The sequence below is a fragment of the Macaca fascicularis genome, chromosome 16 (assembly GCF_037993035.2).
Source record: "Macaca fascicularis isolate 582-1 chromosome 16, T2T-MFA8v1.1".
NCBI lineage: Eukaryota > Metazoa > Chordata > Mammalia > Primates > Cercopithecidae > Macaca > Macaca fascicularis.
Window position 1 is genome coordinate 60,848,841 of NC_088390.1, and position 26,084 is coordinate 60,874,924.

At 39.5% G+C, this 26,084-nt stretch overlaps 1 protein-coding gene across 1 annotated transcript in view; it reads right to left on the reverse strand.

Annotated features, from left to right (window-relative positions):
* Positions 1-26,084, reverse strand: part of IKZF3 (IKAROS family zinc finger 3) — a 96,477-nt gene that overhangs the window by 21,771 nt on the left and 48,622 nt on the right. Inside the window, exons 4-6 of the mRNA XM_005584044.5 lie at positions 7,451-7,711; positions 6,204-6,371; positions 3,235-3,351 (exon numbers count right to left, since the gene is read on the reverse strand). Coding sequence (XP_005584101.1) covers positions 3,235-3,351; positions 6,204-6,371; positions 7,451-7,711 — 546 coding nt within the window. The remainder of the gene's footprint in view (positions 1-3,234; positions 3,352-6,203; positions 6,372-7,450; positions 7,712-26,084) is intronic.

Here is a 26,084-nt window from a genome sequence, read left to right on the forward strand (position 1 = left end):
AACAGCAACGAAGCATCATCTCTTTACAAGTGAGGGATGAGGCATAAGATGTGCTATACTGCTCAGGCCCAGAATGGAACCCCATGTCCACAATGGACTCCCAATTCTAAGAAGGAAACAGAAATGGAAACCATACATAGAAGGGTGCAAAATAGTTAAAGAGTTGGCTTATGTTGGATTAAATATTCTGTAAATTTTGGCCTCAGGAAAAATTATAGGAACTATTTGAAATATAAAAGAATAATGTATGAACTGAGATGCAGCAACTTGATTAAGCTGTGAATTTACACATTTATAACCTGAAACCACCATTACAACATATTTGTTTGAAAAAAAAATCAAAACTTGCTGACTTAGTTAACCCTTTATCTTTTTTTGCTGAGACTTAAAGTATGGTGCACATATCCACCAAACCACCCTATGAAATGCAAATTAACTCAACCTCTGTATTTCAGCATTTCCTGAATCACCTAATATCACTGAGAATAGCTAAAATATTACTTTTGATACTTTTCCTTATTTGGAATTCCTAAAAAAGATTGTGAGAATGGGAAGTAAGGTGGTGACCTTACTTCAAAATCAATAATTTTGAACTTACTGTTTATAGAGTGTAGTTTTCTGATTTTCCCCCCTCCTTCCAGGAGAATCAGGACACACATATATGCATATATGTGTGTGTCTATTAGTATGTGTGTTACTATATTTCTTTTGCAAACCAGATAATATATAACCTTTAAGAAATATAGCTAATCAAGCCAAAAAGTGGAAAAGGTGTAAAAGACCCAAATGTCCATTAGCTGATGAATGGATAAATGGAAAGTGCCAAATCCAAACAATGGAATATTATCCAGCCATAAAAAGGAATGAAGTACTGATAAATGCCTCAGCATATATAAATGCCTCAAAAATATTATGCTAAGTAAAAGAAGCCGACACAAAAGGCCACATATTGTATGATTCCATTTATGTGAAATGTCCAGAACAGACAAATCCATAGAGACAGAAAGTAGATTGGTGACTGCCAGGAGCTAGAGGGAGGGGGAATACGGAGTGACTGCTAATGGGCACAGCACTGCTTTTGCGGATGGTGATAATATTCTGAAATTAGATAGTGGTGATGGTTGTACAACTTTGTGAATATACTAAAATTATTGAAATGTGCACTTTAAAAAGGTAAATTTTATAGTATGTGAGTTATATCTCAAATTTTTGAAAATTAAAAAATATGACTAATCACAAAAACAACTAAAGTTCTGGTGAATTTTAAGTAGGTCACTGAATTTTGGCTGAGTCTCAGTCTTGTCATCTCTAAAATGAAGAATTAGGGTCAGATGCTCTCTTTCATTCTAGCTTTAAATATTAGTGATTCTACTTGGAATATGATAGATTTTCATAGCTTGGGAACCTCTTACAGTAGGAGCTTTGCCTATTGTCTGAAATACAGAACTGCAAGTAGAGATGCCTACATTCCGTCCTTGAGCAAGTACTGCCTGACTGCCATGAAGCATGTCACTTAAGATGTCGAAACCTTTCCTAGCAAGCAGACTCAGATAAAAGCAAAACAAAACAAAGAGAAGAAGATGTCAAAACCCAAATGTTAGGTTTTTCTTTTTATTTTATTATTATTATTTTTAGAGATGGTGTCTTGCTTTGTTGCCTAGGCTGGGCTTGAGCTCCTAGCCTCAACCAATCCTCTTGCCTCAGTCTCCTTAGTAGCTAGGACTACAGGTACGTGCCATTGTGTCTGACCTGTTTTTTTTTATAAGGGAGTAAACATTTCTTTTTATTTGGATAAGCTTTATCCAAATAAGTTGGATTTCCTTTATCAAGTTAGAAATCCGACTCCTTGATAAAACCAAAGATGCCACTAGGATAAAAAGCAGAAGCACTGCAAGCCAACAGAATTCAGTTGGCCAGCTCCTAACATTATACAATAGGTTTTATCCAAAACAAAAGTTTCCTCTTACTCAAAATGAGGGCAGTTTAAGTAGTCATTTCTACTCCATTTTTCCTGAGTTTCATGTTATTTCTGTGATATTTTTGTAATATTTCTGTTTTAGGCTATTCAAACTACTCAACTGCAACAATTGCTGTCAAACACTAAATCCCATGAGGGTTTGTACCTATTCTAAATAAGTAATTGGTTCAAGTTATCAAATAAAAATGTCAGACAACCCAAGCTGCAGAACCAGGCTGACAGCCAACTCAATGGGACAAAGGACAGCAGCAGAGATGTGACACAAAAAAGTTTCAGGCTGTTTCAACTAAAGAATGAAAAGGAAATAAAACCACAATTGAGATATAGAAGAACATCTAGTGTTTGAACCAATTGCCAGTAGGTATCTAATTCAAATCACTGAATAAAACAAGCAATCCCCAAAGCCAAATAGAAGCATCACAATAAATCATATGAGTAGACAAGGATATAAATTGGGCCCTGTGCAAAGAAAATCCTTGTAGTTTTAATTGACTCTTCCCTAGCCACTCCCCAACCTCCTCTACCCTCAATTTTTGCCATTTTTTGACAACTCCATTCTTTATCAATCTGTTAGGAAATCTTGTTGATTCTACCTTTAAATATACAGAGAATCAGAATATTTCTCACCACCTCTACCACTAACAACACATAATTTTTTCTTGCTTGAATTATTGCAATGGCCTCCTAACTGGATCCCCCAATTTTCAACCTTGCCCCAAATACAATCTCTTCTCAAAAGCAAGTAGAGTGATTCTTTCAAATGAGAAGGCCAATGATGTCACCTCTTCGTACAAAACCCTCTAAATATTTTCAATTTCACTCAGAGTAAAAGCCAAAGCCTTTACAATAGCCTGCAAGGCCTGATAAGATCTGGTTTCCCATTTCCTCTCTGGCTTCAGGTCCCATTACTGGCACACACAGGACTATGTACACTTCTTCAAATTTGTGCCCCAGGGCCTTTGCTCTTGCTGTTCCCTAGTTATCTGCAGGGCTTGCTCACCTTGTTAAGAAGCCTGTTAAAATGTCACCTCATCAAAGCCTACCCTGATTCTCACCCTCGCTCCTCAGTAACTGCTTCATTTTTCTCAATAGCACTTACCAGCCTCTAATCTCTCAACTTACAGTTTGCTCATTTACTTTCTTTATAATCTGTCTGCCCCCAGTAAAATATAAATTCCATGAGTCTTTTTACTTACTATTGTATCTCACCACCTAGGACAGCAGATGCTTGCTAAATGTGTGTTGTGTGAACTCACCAGTGTCTCCCGGGTCAGTGCTCTGAAGAAATGTACGGCAGCGCTCCTTGTGCTCCTCAAGGGAACTTCTCTGCTTGTAACTCCTTCCACAAAACTCACATTTGTAGGGTTTCTCCACTAGAAGGAGAACATAAGGCACACGCAGTGACCCTCAGGGGTTCCATACAGGTCAGGTATTGGGGCTCTGTGACAACTGTTCACTAGAAATGAGACTGCTGAGTGAAGCCAGAGTATTTGGATACTTTTGAATCTATATTTTAAATTTGGTAAGCTTAAATAAGGTTATGGTCTATGATTAATCATTATGTCAGAGTATTCTTTGAAAGGGTCGCCTCCTATCACAAATGGAAGAATTCGGATTTAGTGATTACCATTTAGCATAGTGTTTTGGCTCCAGGTCAAATCTTGTTTTCTTTGGGGGGAAAAAATAGGGCCCTTTTATTCTTCAAGGAGGTTAATGTGGTATAAGCAATGAAACAGGACAGGATTCCTTAGTTTGGACATCCATCTGGCTGTAAGTAGAGATTGCTGTAGTTTGTGGGAGTTAGAGAAACTGATGGCCTTTGCATAACATTGACATATTTGGATAAATTTAGTTCATCCTTGCCACGTGGCTATAGCAAAGTCTAGGCTAAAACAATAAAAACTGAGCTAATTAAGGATTTTTTTGGTTTTTTGTTTTTGAGACAGGGTCTCACTCCATCACCCAGGCTGGGGTGCAGTGGCTCAATCACAGCTCGCTACAGACCCAACTTCACAGGCTCAGGTGAAGCCTTGGCCTCCCAAAGGCCACTCTGGCCTCCCAAAGTGAGAGGATTACAGGTGTGAGCCATTGCACCCAGCCAGGATATCTTTGAATAATATAAATAAAAATAGGCCAGGCGCAGTGGCTCACACCTGTAATCCCAGCACTTTGGGAGATCAAAGTGGGTGGATCACCTGAGGTCAGGGGTTCGAGACCAGCCTGCCCAACATGGCAAAACCCCATCTCTTCTACAAATACAAAAATTAGCCAGGCACAGTGGCTCATGCCTGTAATCCCAGCACTTTTGGAGGCCAAGGCAGGTGGATCACGAGGTCAGGAGTTCGAGACCAACCTGGCCAATGTGGCGAATCCCCATCTCTACTAAAAATACAAAACTTAGCTGGGCGTGATGGCGCGCACCTGTAGTCCCAGCCACTCAGGAGGCTGAGGCAGAAGAATCACTTGAACCTGGGAGGCGGAGGTTGCAGTGAGCTGAGATCATGCCACTGCACTCCAGCCTGGGCGACAGAGCGAGACTCTGTCTCAAACAAACAAAATTAGCTGGGCATCGTGGTAGGCATATATAATCCCAGCTACTAGGGAGGCTGAGGCAGGAGAATTGCTTGAACCTGAGAGGCAGAGGTTGCAGTGAGCCAAGATCACACCACTGCACTCCAGCCTGGGCAACAGAGCAAGACTATGTCTCAAAAAAAAAAAAAAAGAAAGAAAAAGAAAAAGAAATAAAAATGAATTGTGAAAATGACTTCATCTAAATGTCTAAGATGAAGGAAAACTTTCATCCATACAATTCATGCAACCTTTATTCTGCAAACTCCCCAAATGCTTTATTGCTTGAAATATGTAAGTAATAACTTCAACTATCTGTGCAAGGCTGGTCTTTCTGATTGCTGATAAAATATACTCAATGCATTTGTCAGTTTTAGGGGCTAAAATTTTTATTTTCTAACTCCTCTTGCTCTGTTTAAAACAGAGGCTTTGGGATTTAAAGCACTAAAAGATCCTTATGGAATCCTAAATTAAAACAAATGCAGGTTTGCTAGGGCTAAAAATGTTACGTTTCTGCATAAATTGGGTTCTCTGGAATCTGTCTTTAAAAAGCCTACTATTGTTTCTTACTTGAAAAAGGCAACAGTAGAGAACTATTCTAATTTTTTCAAACCAAACTCATCCTTAATTCATTACTTTGAAAAATGAGTTGTAAAAGAGAGAAACCCTTCATTTGCCAGTTACGATCTCTCATGGTGGGTTTTGTTGGGGCTGACTTCTTTAATCCTAGTGGCTGAATTATAACAAGTTTCGAGTTTGGGGCTAGGTTTTAATCAAAGCAGTAGATATGAACTGACATGAAAACAAACCTTTTCTTCCAATTAAAATTTGCCAGATAACATCAAGAACATGAGGTCCCAAATTTGAAAATAAACTCAGTCTTATTTTTCTAGGAAGGAAATTCTAAATCTTGAAAAAAAAAAAAGTATTATCTTGGTCAAAATAAGGAGTAAAAACATCAAGACAGCACATAGCTTTTTCCAAATCCTTACTGTTGTTCATCTTTTAGAGATTTAAAATAAGTAGGCTGGCTGGGTATGATGGCTCATGCCTGTAATCCCAGCACTTCGGGAGGTCAAAGTGGGAGGAATGCCCAAGCTCAGAAGTTTGAGACCAGCCTGAGAAACATAGTGAGACCTCATGTTGATTTAAAAAGTGGGCTGATCAAGAGGAAAGTTGGATTTAAGAAATTTATCCCGAATGGCCAAAAAGTAGCCACCAAACAATGATTTATATCCAAATTACAGTTTTTCATAATTTACAAACTGTACATCATTTGCTTGTCTCGTCTTTTGAATGGAAAGAGTATGTGTGTTAGGAAAACAATCTAATAAAGTTTACCAGAAGAAAATACTCATGGCTATAATTTTCTCACAGAAATTAAGAAGACATTTTTTATAGGGTGGGCTCTTCCTATCTGACTGTGTTGTTCTCCAGGGGTGCGAGGATGGCGAGGAGATGATCATCTCCACTGAGGCAGACGGAGAGCAATTAATGTCTTAATGGCAGTGTAATTAGCCCTAGAGGTCTCTGCTGTTGTAACCCTTCAGAAGAAGAATGACAGATTGAAACCTTCCTACTTAACTCTTTCTAGTTTCCACATTGGGCTCTGAGGAATGCAGTTCCTAGACATGGAGTGCTCATTTCTCTCACTTACCAGAATGTGTCCTAAGATGCCCTGTGAGCGCATCTCTTCTTTGGCATGCATAGTTGCAGAGGTGACACTTAAAAGGTTTTTCCCCTGTGTGCAGTTTAATGTGGCGGAGGAGGTTACCTTTCTGAGTAAAAGATGCCCCACACTGATTACACTGGAATGGGCGTTCACCTTTAAAAAGGACAAAAAAGGAGATTTCTGATCACAGGCAAGTGGAGAAACATATGCACAGATTAGATGCCTAGGGCAAAAGCTCATCTTTTAGACAGTTACTGTTCACATTGGGATCAGTTTGGAGCTGCATTTCAAGGCAAGCCTAAGACTTACTTATGAAATCTCCTCTTTAGAAGAGAAAAAGCACCCACTAGCAAGGCTATTTTAGGTATCATATTGAATCAGAGCAAAGAAACAAGAGTAGCTCTAGAAGTGCTTTCTAGATCTAAGTTTTTATATTACTTGGTATTCCTTTTTTCTTTTTTTTTTTTTTTTGAGACAGGGTCTTCTTGCTCTGTTGCTCAGGCTGGAGTGCAATGGTCCCATCATGGCTCACTGAAGCCTTGACCTCCTGGGTTCAAGTGAGCCTGTTACCTCAGCCTTTAGAATAGCTGGGACTACAACTGCTTGCCATCATGCCTGGCTAATTTTTTAGTATTCCTTTTAAATTTAATCTCTTTTGAAAAAAGAGCCAGAAACTAAAGTCCTTACAAGGTGCTGAGGGCTAGAAATTCTCCTTTTTAAAGTCTTCATATGAGATGCGGAATGGAATCGACTGGCTCAAGTGCAGTGGTTGTGTTTGTATGCATTTCTACAGACTGCCTGTTTATTGTCTGAAGATACATTATTTTAAACTGGAAATAAAAACTATGTCCTTTCATTTACCAAATTTGAACCCAATACAATAAGATTTGCTCTTATTAAAAATGTTATGCAAAAATATATGAAAGATGGCTAAGAAGCAAATCACACAATTCAACTCCTACTTAGAAACTGAAGAAAAAGTATTTGGCTGACCTAGAACACTGTGCTCTCTACAGTCTTTTTTTATTCATAGCATTTGCAATATGTTTGCCAGATGCATGGTGAGGCAGGAATAAAAAGCACTGAGTAAATGGCAATGCAGAGAGAGAGACACATCAGCATTATAGCAAAAATCAATGAAAGTAACCGAAAGTTCCAAATTCCACCACTTCATTTCTCACATGGCTGCATTAGGATAGTTTTCAGAAGAATGAAAAAAGCAGACTATTTACCAGTATGGCTTCGCTTATGAACCATTAAGACATTGAAGCTGATGCAGGATAATCCACACACATCACAGTTCATCTTTCCACTGGTTGGCCTGCTACTATCAAATGAGACAACATGTCTCTCCAACTTAATGTTTTCATATTCATTATATTCTCTTGAATAGCTGTAAGGGATTTCAGGCTCTTCTGCATTTCCCATGGGCTCTGGCTTTAAAATATTTTCATCTCTTTCACTGTATTCATCTTTCACTTTCATTGAATCATCTGCAGGGAAGAAAATGCAAGAAATGAACAATGACTGTACTTGAAGCTATCAAAGCAGCTCAAACAGCAGAGACCCACAACTGACAATTAAATACCAAATGAAGCTAACAAAACACTGTACATCTACAAAACAAGAAGGCACCATTAGCATGACCGCACGTTATTTAAATTCAGAACCACAGTCAGAGGAAAACACACATACTTACACATAAAAACAGACGATAGTGTTTTAGGCTATCCAGAAAATTACAGATAATAGATTTTAGCTAAGTTTGCTCAAAGTGGCCAAGAAACAAACATTGAGCAACTCTTCTCCAGTACTAGGGGAGAGGAAGGGTTCTCAGATCTAGTACTGTTTTTGGTGGCTGCAGTTAAAAAGGCAAGGTGATGTACTCTTAGGTTTCAAGGAGAAAATATTGTTTGACTCCTTCAAATGCGTGCAATGTAAGCCATTCAGATTAAGAGTTGAATAGTTAATGTAGTTTTTCTAATTTTAAGCCATGCTCTGCCTCTTCCCCTTCCACGTATATGAATTGCTAAAACACATCTTATCTCTGTCTCTCTTGGAGCTGATAAAGGCACAACATTGACTGTAGAGGAAGCTGTCAGTACTAATGAAATAGTGTTGAGAAAGACAAAAGGAAAAGTTATTCTTTCATATAACCTAAGGAGTTACTTTCATTGACACAGGTAAATGGGGCTCAATCTAAATAAGGGGAAGGACCCTTAGGTCCCAAGTTAGGGAGGACTAAAGTCAAGGACTCAAGGATTGTGTAATAGGACTGGATAGGAGAGGAGGGACTGGCTCAAGTGAGTTGGCTGACCAAGTACTGTCTTAAGAGCTGCAATGTAAATAAATGAAATTTAAAAGAACAGCTATCATACTCTTCATGAAGAGTCTAAGAACATATGAAGAACGTGGGAAAAATATGAAGAACATAATAAAGAAGCAAATTTATGTACTTGCATTGACACTAGTAAAACCTAAAAATTTGCCTGATGTAAGAATAATAAACATTTGTAAGGGAGTTGTCATACATAAAATATGCTACATAAATGCTTACTTTTTCAAACATTGGTCCCTAGAAATCGAAAGTTGTCCCTCCCCATGAGGAATCACAAATCAATGGAGTGGAGGACTGGAAGGGAATTTAAATGTCATCTAATCCAACCCTCTCGTTTCTCAGATGAGGAAATCTGGGAGCAGAGACGTTTTCAGTCATTCGTCGAAGGTTACATGTCCAGTTACTGGCAGAGGTGTGATTAGAACACAAAACCTAACCTTGAACTATGAATTACTTGGATTTGACCTCACGCACTAGACATATAAGGCCTAAGTGGATTCTTACCAACTATATTCCACACCCTCCCATCAGTGGTGTAAATGTTAAAACCCAAAACACTCTGAAAAAAAGATATTTTAAAAAACTACATCCCTTCCAAAAAACATCAGTAAGTGTTGCTCCTCTTGCCACATAGGAGGAAGTACAACTGCAGCTGTGCCTGGCTTGCTACCTTGAACCCAAGTTTCAATTTTCACTTCTATCAAGGTTACCTTTCATCTATATTAACTGTGTTTGCTTAATAGAGCAAGACAGGGCCTAACCACCATCAGAGGAGCCAGGGCTGCCACACCGTTCCACTGCTTCCTACCACAGTTCATGGTTCACAACGTTTCACTCTTTGACTAGCAAAGATGTAGGACTGTAGGATAAGTCCAACATGTTTCAAATTTGGCCACCCTATGGATCTGGGTTATATAAGAAATGATATCTGTTTCCTACTTGGAAAGAGGTTCACTTCCTTCTTTCTCTGGATAGGTCTTCCCTGCTTTCAAATGGAATTTGTTTACTTAAGTGTTTTTTTTTTTTAATTTTTTTTAAGAGAAGGATGCACCTGAGGCTTGTACCCGCCTCCCTTCCTCCATCACTCCAGCTGTGGGTAATATCCCACCAAAGCTTGAGTGCGCTTCAGTTTGCATGTAGGCGTTTAAAAGAACCTCAACGGAAAATTTCAGCTACTGAAAACCAAAAACAGCAGATAGAAAAGGCCAGCAGAAAAGGATTCTTTCCATTTTGGTTAGAAAATGTGAACATGACCAGACTCAGGCCACACTCCATGGTCACTGAACTTTAAAATGTAGTAAGATCAATGTGTTGGGTCTTTCTGAAAACAGAGGACAAAAGAGAGCTGCTCCTTTCCCTCAGGATTTTGGCTTTAGTTGGTCTGACCTGGAACTCAATACTACACCATCCTGGCTCAAGAGTAGATCTTAGCTTTAGTCCTTTAGGAGCCAGCTGTAGAGCAAGGAAGACAGTATTTGAGACCCAGGGACATAAGGACACAGGGACAGGGTATTAGAGAAGTCCTCTGGGCTTACATAGTTGCTGGTTTGCCTTTGGAGTCTTACCAGTTTTAGATGAATGACTTCAATGACCTCTCTGCTTGGTTACTGGAGATCAGCAATTTATTTTTATTTTATTCTATTTTATTTTTTGAGACATAGTCTTGCTCCATTGCCCAGGCTGGAGTGCAGTGGCACGATCGGCTCACTGCAATCTCTGCTTCCCAGGTTCAAGTGATTCTCCTGCCTCAGCCACCCAAGTAGCTGGGATTACAGGCACGTGCCACCATGCCCAGCTGATTTTTGCATTTTTAGTGGAGACCGGGTTTCGCCATGTTGGCCAGGCTGGTCTCGAACTCCTGACCTCAACTGATCCACCCGCCTCGGCCTCCCAAAGTGCTGGGATTACAGGCCTGAGCCACCGCGGCCAACCAGATTCTAATTTATTCTAATATTCAACTCTGTTACCTTCTCAAGGTAAGTCATAATAAATTGTTGGCCAGGTGTGGTGGCTCACGCCTGTAATCCTAGCACTTTGGGAAGCCAAGGCGGGTGGATCACCTGAGTTCAGGAGTTTGAGACCAGCCTGGTCAAGAGGGCGAAACCCCATCTCCACTAAAACAAAAAATTAGCTGGGCATGGTGGCTTCTAGCTACTGGGGAGGCTGAGGCAGGAGAATCGCTTCAACCTGGGAGGTGGAGGTTGCAGTGACCCAATACTGCACCACTGCACTCCAGCCTGGGCGACAGAGTAAGACGCCAGCTCAAAAAAGATAAAATAAAATAAATTAGAATCTAAGGTATGAATGAGATTCCTGAGAGATATTAGGCTCAGTACTTAGCCTCCAAATACAGTCCACCAAAACCAGGAAAGGCACAAGCCTGCTCTAATGAAGGGATTCATCCCATTCCGAAAGACTTATTGGAGCAGAGAAAAGGGGCGTTCTACTTAGAAAATTCTATTAGAAAATACTAATGAATGTGTCTAAAGTCAAACTTGTCATCATTGAACCCAAACTTGCTTCTAATTTATGACTTATTTTTGTTGACAAATGGCATCACCCTTCTTCCAGTCTCCAAGTCGTGAAATTGTGGAACCTTTTCTCTTTCAATCTCCACATCAAATTGATCTCCAAGATCTATCAACTGTATGTCTTCAGGCTCTCTAGGTGCCAACTCCTCTTTTCCTTTCCTTTTGCAATTTGGTTTCACCTTTCATCACATCATACCTAAATTCATCCTCTCTCAACATTCCTTTCTTTTTTTTTTTTTTGAGACAGAGTCTCACTCTGTCGCCCAGGCTGGAGTGCAGTGGTATGATCTCGGCTCACTGCAAGCTCTGCCTCCCGGGTTCAAGCGATTCTCCTGCCTCAGGCTCCTGAGTAGCTGGGATTACAGGTGCCCACCACCATGCCTGGCTTTTTTTTTTTTTTTTTTAGTAGAGACGAGATTTCACCATCTTGACCAGGCTGGTCTCGAACTCCTAACCTCGTGATCCACCCACCTTGGCCTCCCAAAGTGCTGGGATTACAGGCGTGAGCCACCGCACCTGGCCTCAACAATCCTTTCTAGACAGATTTAAGACACAGGTGGGCTAGGCGCGGTGGCTCACACCTGTAATCCCAGCACTCTGGGAGGCCCAGGTGGGCGGATCACGTCCGGAGGTGGAGACTATCCTGGCAAACACGGTGAAACCCCATCTCTACTGAAAATACAAAAAATTAGCTGGGCATGGTGGTGCACGCCTATAGTCCCAGCTACTTGGGAGGCTGAGGCAGGAGAATCGCTTGAACCTGGGAGACGGAGGTTGCAGTGAGCCGAGATCGCACCGCTGCACTCCAGCCTGGGCGACAGAGCAAGACTCAGTCTCAAAAAAAAAGACACAGGTAAGCTATGCTTACTGCCTCTACAGCCTCAAAAAGGCCTCAGAATTCTCCATAATATGGCTTCTGCCTCCACAATTCACTGAATCTGCTCCGTTGAATATCACCAACCATAATCTTCTGATTCCTAGATTCAATGCCTTTTTGTATGCCACTCTCCCCAACTTCTTTGTAGTCCTCAACACTACTGACCTCTCACCATTCCTTGTTCTTCTGCATTCCTATTTCTTTTCTTTTCTCTTTTTTTTTTTTTTTTTTTTTTTTTGAGATGGAGTCTCACTCTGTTGCCCAGGCTGGAGTACAGTGGTGTGATCTTGGCTCACTGCAACTTCTGCCTCCTAGGTCCAAGCGATTCTCCTGCCTCAGCCTCCCGAGTAGCTGGGATTACAGGCAGGTGCCACCACACCTGGCTAATTTTTGTATTTTTAGTAGAGAGGGTTTCACCATGTTGGCCAGGCTGGTCTCGAACTCCTGACTTCAGGTGATCCACCTGTCTTGGCCTCCCAAAGTGTTGGGATTACAGGTGTGAGCCACTGTGCCCGGCCCCTGCACTCCTATTTCTTCAATGAAACTGTACCTTCTTTCCTTGCCTTTCTGATTGCTTCCTTCTTGCCCCTTTTCTTCCCTCTGCATCCTAAATACCGTCCTTAACCTTCTTTTTTCTTCCCTCTATACCCCTCTTGCATGGCAATTTCATTCATTCTTAAGGCTTCAACTAACATCTTATATGATTAATTCTTATATATATAACTCTAGGTGTAATGTCTCTCCCTTTCTTTAGTCCTCTGTTTCTGAAGGCTTCCTAGGTATCTTCCCAGTTACTCAGGCTAGAATCCTTACGGTCATCTTTCCTTTCTCCTGATTGGGCCCCACATTCAATCAATCAGTGGTTCTGTCTGTCTGTCCAATCTCTAATCTGTTTCTCCACTCTAGTATTTTGCATGCCCATTACCTAATTCTCAGACCCTATGACTTTCCCATGATCTACTTACTACTATAGCACCCGCACTGTTCTCCTTGCCTCCCTTCTTTCTCCTTTCCAGCTCATCTTGTTCATTGCTACAAGATTGTTCTTCCTAAATTCTAGCTCTGGTCATATTATAGCCCTGTCACAATTCTTCAATATTTTCCACTGCCAACAAAATAAATTCCAAACTCAGAAACAAAGAATTTAAAAGGACTTTTGGGATCTGGCCCCAACCTATCTTTGGCATATTAATTTTGACTACTTAGATCTTTAACTAAAGAACTTCTAAGTGGTCTTGGTTTTGTCCAAATTTATTTCCACTGCCTAAAAGATCTTTCCCCAACATGGCCACAGGTCCAAGTCCTACATATCTTTTTTTTTTTTTTTTTTTTTGAGATGGAGTCTTGCTCTGTCGCCTGGGCTGCAGTACAGTGGCGCAATCTCAGCTCACTGCAACCTCTGCCTCCGGGGTTCATGCCATTCTCCTGACTCAGCCTCCCAAGTAGCTGGGACTACAGGCGCCCACCACCATGCCCAGCTAATTTTTTGTATTTTTAGTAGAGACAGGGTTCCACCATGTTAGCCAGGATGGTCTCGATCTCCTGACCTCGTGATCCTCCCACCTCAGCCTCCCGAAGTGCTGGGATTAGAGGTGTAAGCCACTGCGCCTGGCCACTGTCCTACACATCTTTTAAGGTCAAACTAATATGCTATCTCCCAGCTACTAAGCCTTCCCTGATCCCCCCAGCTGGAAAATAGCCTGCTTCTTCTTCCTGGGTTACTTATAAACTCACCTCCCCTAGTCTCCCCCATAAATATGTAAGCTAGCTGAGGGCAGAAGCTATACAGATTGTGTGTGTGTGTAACTCAGCATTCCCTATGACACTGCTTAACCTGTGTCTGTAAGACCAGAGGTTATGTGGTTTTAAAATAGAAATTTTTGGGCTCCTACCATAGATCTACTAATCTGGGGGTGGAGACGGGAAATGTGCATTTAAAAACACGCTCTCCACATAAACCTTACGTACAATGCAGTTTGACAGCCACTGCTTGGAGTTAGACACAGTGCCCTACATAAAGTAGACATCCAATAAATTTCTGGTATATGAATATATCATTGCATTAGCCTCCTAACTGGCCCATGGTACATGTGACCTCTGTTATATTGCATCCTATTGCCAGAATAATCATGCTGTAGAATGAAACTCTTGTTTAAAACTTTCAATGATTTAATTTGCTTATAGAATACAGTTCAAACTCCTTAATGAGGCATTCAAGCACCTGTCCAGAACTTGCCCCAGGACTACTTAATCATCTCATTTCTCAGTCTTCTTGAATCACCTTTCTCTCTGTATTAGAACTTTACTATTCAAAGTGAGGTCCTTGGATAAGCGGTTCTGCAACCCCCTGGGAGCTTGTTAGAAATACAGGTGCTCAGGCCTCAACCTAGACCTACTGGACCAGAATTTGCATTTTAACAAGATCCTCAAAGATTCTTATGCACATTAAAGTCTGAGAAGCACAGCAGCACCCTGACTAATCACAGTTCTCCAAGCCTCTTCTCCAGCCTTTCCCACACCTAAAATATCCTTCTACCATTTCAACAGTGTATTCAAACTTCCACATGCAGTTTAAATGACACTTCTTCCATGCAGTCTTCCTTGATACCCTTAACTAGAAAAAAAACTATGTTTCTTTGTTCTCATACACCCATCTTATTCTGCTTTATATTCAGTATGATATTATTACACTGCTACAGATCTGCTTTTATGTAGTTGATGTGTTCATAAACTGTTTCATGCAAAACCAATAACACTGTCCCGCTGATTAACATTCTACATTCAGAAATGTTGATTTTTCCCTGACTTCAGTTGTCAGTGACTGGCAACACCCATTCATTTAATAAAGGCAGAAAATCTTAAAGACCTGGCAACAAATACTTGAATATATTTAGGGAACTGCCTGATAGTATCCTGAACTCTTTTGTAAAGTGAATAAACCTTTTACGGTATGAATAATCTCATGTTTTGGTTTTGTAAATTCTAATCTTCTTATAATATATATCAGGTTTCTTAGACATACATCTTAAGTTGACACTTAGAAAACTATGAAGAAGCCTCATAGACACTGGTGGAAGTTTATTTCTTAAGTCAGGTGGTGGGTGTATGGATGGTTTCTTATTAGTCTTTAATCTACACATGTAATTATACTTGCCTTTTTGCATATATGATCTATTTTATAATAAAAAAGTTAAAGGCTTCCTGAATACATTTTTTAATAACTGAACTTGTGGAGAAAAGAATATACCAAAGCACAAATTGCTGATAAAGGCAATTGCTATACATTCCCAGAGGTGGGGAAAAGATGTCTAAATTGAATCTAACCCATAGGAAATTAGATTAAACTAAACTTCTTTCTACAGGAGCTACTCTAGGGCACAATTGTTCCCATCTTTGTCTATGTTTTGGAGGCCTCTTAGGAAGATGACACACACGAACACACACACACCCCAGAGAGAATTTTGTAGGCTGAAGAGAACAAAGGTTGGCTCACTGGAGCTGATGCACATGGTTTCATTTCCTGGGGTGATGGTTATCACATGAAAGGCTTGTACTCCAGAGTAGACATTTTTGGTTTCACCTGAGACACTGCAAAAACAATAGGTCCTGGAAAGGATCCAACATCTGAATCCTTCAGGGGCAATAGCAGTCTCAGCCAACTGTGTCTCAGTTTGTTTTTACAGGCACATAAAATGCTCAGTTGGAGAGAAGAACCTGTCAAAGATGGCAAACAGAACAGGCAACTTGGGTATCTTGGAGAGCATGTTGGTACTAGGAATTTCCCAGTGCAAAAAAGAGATTCTGAATTTCCACCTTAAACTATAAGATCTCAGAATCCAACTCTAAGAAGGACAAAGTTGGAAGTAATATCCTCAGGTTTGCCAGAGATATTGTGAGAAGGGACAAAATGAGGTAGAGGCTGTTAGGGAAGGCACAAAAGGGTGATGCTATTTAAGTGTTTTACAAGGATCGGGGGTCATAACCATGAAATCTTCAGCACATGCAAAAGTCAACTGGATAACAAAGAAGCTTAATCATCTTAATGTGGCATTTTAATGATGCCACTGATTTGCTATGCCAATTCAGAGATAATGAGGCCCTAATGCTACAGATGTTCAGCCAGGCTAAAAGAAAGGGGGGGTGGGCTTTTCTAGCATGCCATTTTCTAACTATCCAATTAAACAAATTGTGAGAGCATCTAAATAGTTTACCAGGTTTTGACAGCTGTTAATAGGATTTAGAAGCTTGAAGCACTAAAGAGCAAAATGGGAAATATATGTATTGTAGGTATTCAGTCTAAAAAGTTTGTTACTGTCACCCAATCTAGCGCAAACAGATGAACTAGAACAGTTTTCCTTATAAAATTAATGTCTATACTTCTCTCCCACAGTGACCTCTTTGTATTAGGAAGAAGAACACTGAAACGACGGGTCATCTTCGTTTTCTAATTTACATTTTTGTATGTAAAGTAATGAGACAGAGAAACCGATGATATTTTTAGAACTAAAGAGTAAGGAAAGTTTTAATATTTGCTAACCAGTAAAATTATAAAGCTTCAATGCAAACTAAACTTTTGACATTCATACAATTTGTTATGTTTTCTTTTTTCCTCTTAAAATTTAAAATAATGAACGTCTGTTATTCTTGAAAATGCCTATTCTTAAATTAGGAAAAAACTGGAAAAGGTGAATCAGGCTAACAAGAGATGAAATACTGATATCTCAGTACAGGTTTGGATACAATTCTATAGGTTTAAGTTCTCATTGAAATACAGTCTTGGCCAGGTGCAGTAGCTCACATCTGTAACTCCAGCACTTCAGGAGGCAGAAGTGGGAGGATCGCTTGAGCCCAGTAGTTTGAGACCAGCCTAGGCAACAAAGTAAGACTGTCTCTACAAAAAATAAAAAACTTAGCCTGGTGTGGTAGTGTGTGCCTGTTGTCCCAGCTACATAGGAGGCTAAGGCAGGAGATTCCCTTGAACTCAGAAGGTCAAGTGTGCAGTGAGCTGTGTTCATGCCACTGTACTCTAGCCTGGGAGACAGAGCGAGATCATCTCAAAAAAAAAAAAAGAAAAGAAAAAATTAAAGTCATCAGAAAATAGCCAGGTATGGTAGAATACCTGGGAATAGCTGGGAATACAGCATGCCTGTAGTTGCAGCTACTCAAGAGGCTGAGAAGGGAGGATCATCTGAGCCTGGGGAAGTCCAGGCTGCAGTGAGCTGTAATCATGCTACTGCACTCCAGCCAGCCTGGGCAACAGAGTAAGACCAGTCTCAAAAAAAAAAAAAAAAAAAAAAAGAATCTAAACTGGCCATCAGTAAATCACATAACTTCAAATGCAAGAGCATTAGCATGTAAAAAGCTTCATTTGCAAAGGAACCACCCTCAGTTTTACTAATAACATTAATCTTTGCCTTATCTGACTATCAAATAGCTCATTCATGGGCATAATAATAAAAATAATTTTGTTTAATAATTTCATTGCAATCCGTTGCTTCCCCATTAGAACAAGAGGAGATTTACTACTTTTACAACAGAAATACACTACACATCAGCAGTAGGTAAGGTTCCAGCTGCTCAGCTGGGCTAAGCTCTTCAAATGTCATGGGGCCAGGTATAATTCTTTAGAATTGTGAGGACTGAAGGCCATGATGTATGAAATGTCTTTCTAAACTACAAAGAGTCTACAAGTATATTGTTTCTATTGATTATTTTCATCTACATATTAAACTCTTTTGTATTTATATTTTTGAGAAATAACTGCTACCCATCAAAAAATAATGGATGAAAATACATTTAAAGAGGTTGAAGTTTTAGATGGTGCTTAAACAAGCATAGACGAAAGTAGGCACCTGGTAGAAACTTCATTTATAAATCCAAAAGAAAAAAAAAACTTCCTTTTTCATTCAAAATTCCCTTGCATAGAATATTCACTCTATCTTTTTTTAAAACAGGAATGAAAAAGTTTAAAACATATTAAAATACAATTCTTAGTAAAATTCAAAAACTGTCATCCAAATACAATTAAATTGGCTAAAAAACATTCTGACTGTTACAATATCAAACTCAGGGTCACAGGTAAAGGAAGGAATGAAAAAGTCTTCTATGTCCAGAGCATAAGTAGTTCTTGGTGTATACAGCATGTTTTGTGTTATATCACAATTAGTGTATCTATTTCCCATATAGACTAGGAGTATTTTCAAGGTGGGGACCAGGTTTAAATAATATTCGTGTCCCCAGAACCTAACAAGGGCCTAGTTACTTTAGAAATTGAATGAATGGGCCAGGTGCTGTGGCTCATGCCTGTAATCCCAGCACTCCAGCACTTTGGGAGGCCAAGGCGGGTAGATCACTTGAGTCCAGGAGTTCGATACCAGCCTGGCTGACATGGTGAATCCCCGTCTCTACTAAAAATATCCAAACAATAGCTGGGCATGGTGGCATGCACCTGTAGTCCCAGCTACTCAGGAGGCTAAGGCAGGAAAATCGCTTGAACCCGGGAGGCAGAGGTTGCAATGAGCCGAGATAGCTCCACTGCACTCCAGCCTGGGTGATGAGATTCCGTCTCCAAAAAAAAAAAAAAAAAAAAGAAATTGAATGAATGAATGCATGAACTCCTTGGGCAGCCTGAACCAATTTAGTGATAATAACCAGGCCAGGCAGAGAAGAAGTAGTAAATCACAGTATACCCCTAACTTGTCTACAAGATTCTGATGCTGTCATGCAGTATGTAGTTTCTCTTGATGCATCAGAATAAGGCCCATGCCCCACAGTGCTAGCCAGTCCTCTAGTTGACTTCTTTGCCCACTGTGATCTGGCTTCTGCCCATCCTACTCCACCATTTTGCAATAGGTTGCCACTGGCCAGTCCCTGCTTTTTAAACCTCTTTCCTTAGCTTATTCTTTGCTGGTTCCACTCCTACCTCACTTGTTTATTTATATCCTGTTTATTCCTCTTTCTCTGTCTCCTAGATGTGAATTATTTCCTGGGGCCTATTTCTTGAAACTTTTGCCTTTTCACTTTACATACTCTGTCTTCTGATCCAAGTTTTCATTGCTGTTGACTCTCAAATTTGTATTTCCAGTAGACCTGGAAAGCCGCAGACATATACTTCCTGACATATACAACACTTATCTCACACTCAACAAGTTGCAAACAAGCTCATTATCTCTCCCATTTCTTCTCTCTTTCCAAATCTGCTCTTCCTATAATATTCCCCATTGTCCTCTCTCCATAGTGACTGTTTGATGTCAATGTCTGTATATTATGCTGCTTCTATCAACATTTAGCACGTGCCTGATACAGAGCTCAGTGACTACTTACCAAACAAACAAGGAAGTAAGGAAGGAAAGAATATAAGGAGGAAGAAAGGAAAGCATGAACAACTATACTATTGTTTCATTCAAGTACAAAATTAGGGTTGACAGTGTTTTTAAAAATTGTACAGATTGCAATTTTGCCTAAAGCTAGCATATTGGCCCAGGATAGAGGGAAACAATAAATTGTATTTCTAACTTAAGATATAACGATCAGACCCAAAGGGTATAAAGGATTCTTGGAGGAGAAGGAAATGAGTATAAGGATTAAGAATTAGAAGATTCTTGTGCTTTTTAGCATTACATTAAAATACAAAACATTAAAAAAATTAACATTTCCCATCTGTAACATATTATTTAGACTTTTACCCTTCTCTGGTTCTTCCCTTCCTTCTTCCCTGGTTCTCAAATAATGGAATTACAGCACTGAGAAATAATAGAAGAAACTCAGCACTGACTTCTCCTGGGTGAATGTACAACATTAAAGGCACACAAGGGAATAAGCTATCTTGTCACTGGAACATGTTTATCCCTGGGGGTGAAGTGTAACAACTGCTTAACAGCTGCCCAGTAACATACTTCAAGGCTGCAAGCAAAGATGCATCCTAGCTCTGCCGGAAACTGCAGAGGGAATATTGTCTGGCAGAACAAAACTAGAATGGAATCTGGCCAACAAACTGGAATCTATGTCCTTTCTATTTCAAACAGCAACTTCTAATGATCACAGAGAGGTTTCTACTAACAATATTCAAGTAATATTGGATGGGTATTGGTAATTACAGGGAAGGAACAATATAGTATGTAACTTACTTTTTCCACTGAAAATAGAGTTGAATGCCTTTTTTTTTTTTTTTTTTTTTTTTTTGAGATGGAGTCTCGCTCTGTTACCTAGGCTGGAGTGCAGTGACTCAATCTTGGCTCACTGCAACCTCCACCTCCCTGCTTCAAGCAATTCCCCTGCCTCAGCCTCCTGAGTAGCTGGGATTACAGGCGCACGCCACCATACCCGGCTAACTTTTTTGTATTTTTTTTTTAGTAGAGATGGGGTTTCACCATGTTGGCCAGGCTGGTCTCAAACTCCTGTGCTCAGGCAATCCACCCACCTCAGCCTCCCAAAGTGCTGGGATTACGGGCATGAGCCACTGTGCCTGGCCTTTTTTTTTTTTTTTTTTTTTTTTTTTTTTAAGTTTCTGATAAAAGAGCATGGGCTTTGGTGTAAGACAGAACCCAGGTTCAAGTTGTACTAACTAGCTGTGTGACCGCAGCAAGTAATCTGACTTCTGTGAATTTTCTCATTTGTGTTGCAGTAATGATAATATCTATACCTAATAGGGCTATTACAGGAATGAAATCAAGCAAAATAATGTATATACAGGCATAGCATAGTAGCTGGCACATAACATGTTCATGACCTTGAGATAGGCAAAGATTTCTTAGATATAACACTGAAAACATGACTCATAAATGAAAATATCCTACAACTCAATAATAAGACAAATAATCCAATTTTAAAATGCACAACAGCAGTCTTTAGCTTTTCTAAGGTAATAAATAAAATTTTTTAAATGCACAAAAGATGTGAATTAACATTTCACCAAGGAAATTATATGAATGGATGACAGACCAATGAAAAGATGCTCATCATCATCAGTCATTAGAGAACTGTGAACTAAACCCATAATGAGATGCCACTTCACACCTGCTAGAATGGCTACTATAAGAAAGACATGATAAAGAGCGTTGGCAAGGATGTAAAGAAAATGGAACCCTCGGCCGGGCGCGGTGGCTCACGCCTGTAATCCCAGCACTTTGGGAGGCCGAGGCGGGCGGATCACAAGGTCAGGAGATCGAGACCACGGTGAAACCCCGTCTCTACTAAAAATACAAAAAATTAGCCGGGCGCGGTTGTGGGCGCCTGTAGTCCCAGCTACTCGGGAGGCTGAGGCAGGAGAATGGCGTGAACCCGGGAGGCAGAGCTTGCAGTGAGCCGAGATCGCGCCACTGCACTCCAGCCTGGGCGACAGAGCGAGACTCTGTCTCAAAAAAAAAAAAAAAAAAAAAAAAAAAAAAAGAAAATGGAACCCTCATCCGTTGCTGGTGGGAGTGTAAAATGATACAGTCATTTGGAAAACAGTTTTGCAGTATGGTGGGCAGCCTTCTAAAACAGCTCCTAGCATTCACACCCTTGTGTAATACTCCCCTCCAGTGTGGTTTGGACCTAGGTGACTGCTTCTAATGAAAAAAACATGGAAAAGTGATGGAAGGTGTCCCTTTTGGGTTTAGGTTATAAAAGACTGTGACTTCCATCGTTCTCTCTCTTTCTCTCTCTGGTGCTTCTCGCAAGCTTCTCAGATGAAATAAGCTGGAGAGCAAGGAACTGAAGGTAGCATCTGGCCAACCTCCAGTGAAGAAATGAGGCCTTCAGTCTAACAGCCTTCAGGAACTGAATCCTGACAACAACCACATGAGTGAGCTTGGAAGCTGATCCTTCCCCATTCAAGTCTTCAGATGAGACCACAGTTCAGGTCAATATCTTGTTAGCAGCCTTGGGAGAGACTGAAGCAGAGAACCTGGATATGCTGTGCCTGTATTCCTGAAATAATATGTTTTAAGTTGCTATGGTTTGGGGTCATTTGTCACACAGCAATCAGTAACTAATATAGGGGCAAGTTTCTTATAAAATTAAACTTAAATTTACCATACAAGCCAACAATTCTAGGTATCTGCTCAAAAGCAGTGAAAACCTATGTCCACATAAAGACTTGTACATAAATGTTCATAGAAGGTAAAAAATGCAAACAGTTGAATGTCCATCAAACAGTGAATTGATAATCAAAATGTACTACATGAATACAATGGCATTCTTTTTTTTTTCTTTTCTTGACAGAGTCTCACTGTTGCCCAGGCTGGAGTGCAGTGGCATGATCATGGCTCACTAGGCAGCTTTGACCTCCTGGGCTCAAGCAATCCTCCCACCTCAGCCTCCTGAGTAGCTGGGACTAAAACTCTTTTTTTTTTTGTAGAGATGGGGCCTCTCTATGTTTCCAGCTACTCAGGAGGCTGAGGTGGGAGGATCACTTGAGCTCAGGAGTTGGAGACCAGCCTAGGCAACGTAGTGAGATCCCATATCAAAAATTTTAAGAAAAAAGAAATAAACAAACTACTGATACATGCAGCAACACAGATGAACTTCAAAAACATTGTGTTAAGTAAAAGAAGCCAGAAACAAAATATTACATATTGTATTATTCCATTTATATGAAATACCCAGAAACAGTAAATCTTTAGAGACAGAAATAATATTAGTGGTTGCCTGAGGCTGCAGGCAGGAATGGGGTTCAACTACAAACAAGTATAAAGGGTTTTTTAGGGTGATGGAAATGTTCTAAAACATGGTGGTAGCTGTACAGCTCTGTAAATTTACTAGAAAAGTCATTGAATTGAACACTTAAAGTATGTACATTATAACCACATTAAAGCTATTTTAAAAATAAGTCTATACAGATAAACAAAACAAAATAAAATTGATAGCTCTGATACTGACTCTGATACTGACTCTGTCTCAAAATGGCAATCTTTAGCTATCCATTCACCAACGATTACAAGAAGCATCATGATAAGTATAGTTTCTGAGCTATGATTACTTCCATATGACAAATGCTCAGAAGACTATTTTTAACTATTTAACTATTTTTAACTCCTTTTGTGCCTGTGCAACTGATTTCATTCCCTTTCAACAAAATTAACAAGAATTAGCTTGTTGAAAAACACAAGGGCACCTGCTACTTGACAGTAGGAAAGGAGGGTTAAAAAATCAAGTATAAAAGAGTTGGCCTGATTGGACATTTCCCACACTTAGTTATTTTATTATCAGTTTAAGACAAATACCTAACTACTGATTTTTGCTCTTTCTAAATCGGGCTAAAATCCCTAAGGATCCAGATACATGAGGATATATTACTTCTTTGTCATATTTTGTGCTTTTATGGACCATACTGTCTCACTTTCTATTGTTAATAATTTAGTGTGTTTTACTAGGCTATGGTTATCGATCAGTTAATCCGCACTATCTTTGGACTGCAAAGCAGCAGTGGTATAAATGCACTTGGGGAAGTTCACTGAGGGTTCATTCAGGAATGTGAGTTCTCTCATGAGACAAAATAAGAAAATAAAGAATTATCTTTTCTATACAGTCTCAGAGAGAGAGAGAACTAGTACAACCTGAAGGACTAGAACCAGAAAATCAAGCTGATGGTAAGTAAGGAATAGGTCATATAAAAATGCCAGAGAGCATTCTGGGCTCCAAGTACTGAAGAGAGTAATAATGGACCATTAAGCAGTGTTTGTTCAAATGCTGGTGGATGGGAGGTATGACCACAGCCTAGGCTGACTTAACAGAAGTTAACAAAGAGCCTTTCCTATTTTCTCAAGGGCTGCTATGAAATTACTTGAGGAGTAAGAAAGGATAACAAAGGCCCTGGCTGAGATTTCTGCTTCTGTAGACGCAGGTGCAGAAAAGCCTGGTTCTAACACATCTTGTCAATGTCTTTAATGCCACCAGACTGATGAATATAGTGAAATATCTATCATGATCCCATTTTTACTTATTCAGTTGACATAATTAGCAAATCTATTAAGGGTAAGGTCACAAATTATTTTTAATTATTAAACCATAGGTCTCCATATGTTACTGTTTAGACAGCATCACCCAGTGCAGAATGTAGTTTTCAAGACTGTCATTCCTGCAACCTCAAATCTAGATCCAAATGCAGTCAGTTAAAGCAGATTTCAACCAGGCAGCTAAATAAGAAAACATCTGGACCTACCAGTCAAAATGAGAAAGGTCACATGTTAAATCCAGATAATCTTGTTTATTGGTGTTTGAAGGTTATACACCAAGGGCTGGATTACCAGGGTCCTCCTTTAGGCCTGGCTCTGACATCTTCATTCACCTGCTGTGTGTGTGTGACACTTTAAAATCCAAAGCTTTGAAAGTACTGTGTTATTAGTCACTTCCAAATGTAGTTTTCCTAATTCTAAGCCTGAATACTACGTCAACCTATTGCTAGACTGCTGATTAGATCCTGGAAGAAACCACAGAACAGAACTGTCAGGGCAGATGATGTTTATTCTTTTAAAAACTGTTTTCCACATTTCCATTTAGCATTTTTCTATGGATGAAGCACCTGTAATTTTCTCCATCAAAATTAAGAAAAAGAAAAGGCCTCTGAATAAGCAAAGAATAAAATTAACAGATTGACATAGGATAGATTTCAGGATGATGATGAAGGAAGCAGGATTTAATCTATTTCATTATTTTTCATAATTAGTATTATTTTATATACAAACAACTGAACCAAAATTGTTTATGTTGGAAGCAATTCCACATGCCAGTGCATATGAAATTATTATGAAAACAGCAAAGTCAAGTGTCTTAAGACTTTACATGCTTTGGTCAGATCTTTTTAATCTTTTCTAGGTTGTGAACATCTTTGAGAACTGTACTCTTTGCCCAGAAAAAGGTACACATGCCCATAAACACAAAATTTCACATACTATTGATTGATTTCTCAAACCCTGAGATCTCTGCTGTAGGCCTTCAAACAGGCTCAGGCTTAAAGACACCTCTGTGCTGTATTTTGTAGACTTCATATAATAGTGGTTGGCATTTTTCAAATTTTTTGCTCAAGCACCCTCAAAAGAATTTTGAAAAATTATATATCTCTCTTATACATAGTGGACGTTAAGTACACACTAAGTTGATATCTATAACTTTTCATCATGAGTTTAACTATTTTTAAACAAAAGAATACAGTTTGTATATTGTAAATAATGATAGTTTAAGCTGTTACCACACCCTTTCAAATGTATCTACTTAGGAATATATACATATTTGTTATTTAATTTACTCCATCATAAATTTAAAAATATATAAATAAGCTTTTCAAGAAAATCAGGAAATTTCTCTTTGAACTTCTATTTCCATTTCACTCCCCCCATGGAATTTTATCCTAATGTAGTACTCTTGTATGCTTGAGTCATCTATTGTTCATCCCATTATATGTATCTGCACCAAAAAAAAAACAACAACCAATAAAATATAGTTATTTTTGTGAACATGACATGTTATGTGTCAAAATGTGTTTTCTTCTGGATTGAATTAGCGTTACAATTATTAACATACAATTGAGTAAAACAATATAGGTATATTATGATTTTTGATCAATAATTACCAAATACAAAAAGTAAAATTTATTGGGAATGTATCTCCTAATGAGAAGGATAGAGAGGAAATAATTTATGAAAATTTGATAGAAGAAATTATCTAATTGATCCTTTGTTTGGCATCTTGGAAGTACTTACACCTTAGAGGTGGGTGAGAAATGTTCTTTTCTTTTATAAAGTGAAGAAGGAAGCTCAGGCATGGCGGCTCATGCCTGTAATCTCAGCAATTTGGGAGACCAAGGCGAGAAGATCACTTGAGCCCAGGAGTTCAAGACCAGCCTGGGAAACACAGTGAGACCCCTCTACAAAAAGTTAAAAAATTAGCAAGGCATGATGGTGCATGCCTGTAGTCCTAGTTACTCAGGAGGCTGAGGTGGAAGTATTGCTTGAGCCCAAGAGGTCAAGGCTACAGTGAACCATGATGACACCACTGCACTCCAGCCTGGACAACAGAGCAAGACCCAGAAAGAAAGAAAGGAAAGAAAGAAAGAGAGAAAGAGAGAAAGAGAGAGAGAAAGAGAGAAAGAGAGGAAGAGAGGAAGAAAGGAAGAAAGGGAGAGAGAGAGAGAGAGAGAGAAA